The sequence below is a fragment of the Capsicum annuum genome, unplaced genomic scaffold, assembly GCF_002878395.1.
Source record: "Capsicum annuum cultivar UCD-10X-F1 unplaced genomic scaffold, UCD10Xv1.1 ctg70576, whole genome shotgun sequence".
In the NCBI taxonomy this organism is placed as follows: Eukaryota; Viridiplantae; Streptophyta; class Magnoliopsida; order Solanales; family Solanaceae; genus Capsicum; species Capsicum annuum.
The window spans coordinates 1-2,236 of NW_025880320.1; the positions used below are offsets into that span (position 1 = coordinate 1).

The following is a 2,236-nucleotide window of genomic DNA, read 5'->3' on the forward strand; positions in this document are numbered from 1 at the left end:
AATGGCAAAACCAAGTGAATGTGATAAAGTAGCAAACATACCAGTTGAGAATGCAATTACAACTGCTAACATTGACAAGCACTGACAAATTGCTGCGTTATCATAAAGCTTCTGTATAATTTTTTCATTTTCAGGTTTTGGAACTACACTTGCCATGATGAAGTAGATGAATATGGAAACAGCCGAGAATGTGAAGGCAATGGCATCGGAAACAACAAATGCACGAAATGTTGTTTTCCTTATTAGAATCGCCATCCCTTTATTAGGGCTATCTGGGTCGCTCTCAAAACCTCCTGGCAATGTGATACCAGCGGCGAAAGTGATCGTCATTATCAAAGTGGCCACGACAATATGGAATTGAGCTGACTTCATAATAATTTCTATTACTGTTTGATCTTCCTTTATAGCTTTATCGTGATCATTTTCCCTCAGTTGCATTTTGACTCCTGTTCCCGTTTCATCATTTGGATTGAGCATGTACTCGTACTTCCGCTTTACCTCAAAGTCACGTTTTCCAAATTGGCCAATGCTACACAAATCCTTCACCAATTTCTCCTATTTTCATCAATAGTACAGTTTATTTTGAGTCTGTCTAACTGAGAACTAATATGTTCATAGCTTAGGAGACAATGATATCATCTAAAATAAATTCTGGCGAAGGTAGAGCAAGAAATAGAATTAAAGTTTTACTTGATGTTTCAACAGCACATATCGTTCACACAAATCGTTCTTTCGCTTGACATAATCCTTGAACTAGTATATCAATATTTCACCAGCATATACTCGAGCGCAACCAGTATTTCAAAAACAAATGTGCGGCCGCTTACCTTCTTTGTTGTCGCTTTGCATGACAATGCTATATCAAGTGGAGTCTGGTTTTCTTTGTTAAATGTCATCTTCTTTGCTCTAGGATGGTTTATTAATTCACGCACATGGTTACCAGAGGCAACAAGCAAATGGAGAGGAATGTTGTCGTCGCAGCCTAATAAGAACCGGACTACCTTGTCTTGATTGTTCAGTATGGCAACATGAAGAGCATTTTGACTGTTGCTGTTAAGCGTATCCCAACAATCGGGGCAGTGATTTAATAGCTTCTCTATCATGTTTACGTCACCTTCACTTGCTGCAATGTGAATTGCTGTCATCCAGTCATATTCACTGCCTGCCGGAAGGTACACTAAGGATTTTTTCCACGCCAGCATATCAGATACTACGCCCGCCAATCCTAATTTAACAGCATAGAACACTAAGGATTTTTTCCACGCCAGCATATCAGATACTACGCCCGCCAATCCTAATTTAACAGCATAGTGCAGTGAATTCCAACACCATAAGTCAGGTTCCTCCCATAAAGGCTTATTCCATCGCCATAGTGATCTAATGCAATCTGGATGTGTCAACATGATAAAATGCATAAATAAGGGGTTAGATCTTCTCACAAATATAGTTTCACAACAGACATTACGAAATCATCAACAGAAATTGCAGATAAATGTTTTTTCTAGAGCGGTTGCATAAGAAGTGATCTGAATGCTACATAAGTTGATTATAAGTTGATGAGACTAATGGAGGATCCTAGTAAGACTATCGACATGATTAATCCAAATTTATGTAGACGATGTTAAATATTGGAAAGTCAACTTTAGTTAGATATCGATACCTCAAATAACAAAAATTATGTACCTCTTAACAAATGACTGTGATATCGTCATGAAAATGCCGCCTCACACCTCTATCTATCCTTCTCAGATCTGCGTATATCATTTCTCTTTTCTAACGCAGCTTCCTGTAGGGCAGCTTTTACGAGTTTTCTAGCAATGCCCTGTACAAATTTGGAAATTTTAGTTTAGTAGAGAAAACAGCTGATGCAGTCGGTCAAATGCTAATCGCTGTTTCTTGAAGTCAACAGCTCGTGTAGAAAACAAAACTACATGCTCAATTGCATAATGGAATACGCAAAGAATAAACTAACTATACGTTGATGTCTAGCGAAACACATTACACGAGTAAAAACATACATCTGGAAACTGGACGCCCGTTAAATCAAGAACCACAAAAAGGTAAAAACACTTTCCAGATACTGCAATACTTTAGAACTCAAAAAATTCTCTAAAGGAATTATTGCAATTAGATCCCGAAAGTTAAACTATCACGGTGACCGCCTCGCAAGATTCAATATGAATGATACAGTCCCGTAAATTTCAACAATTACAAAAGAATGCCTCACTCATAGATT

General features: G+C 37.8%; 1 protein-coding gene across 1 annotated transcript; it reads right to left on the reverse strand.

Moving 5' to 3' along the window:
* Positions 1 to 41: 41 nt before the first annotated feature.
* LOC124885433 (ankyrin repeat-containing protein ITN1-like) lies at positions 42 to 1,854 on the reverse strand (the record flags this gene model as incomplete). The annotated part of the gene is given in 3 exon segments (XM_047404895.1): positions 42 to 555; positions 828 to 1,387; positions 1,684 to 1,854. Coding segments are annotated over 2 exon segments (958 nt in total), but the record flags the coding sequence as incomplete, so codon positions are not given.
* Positions 1,855 to 2,236: the final 382 nt, after the last annotated feature.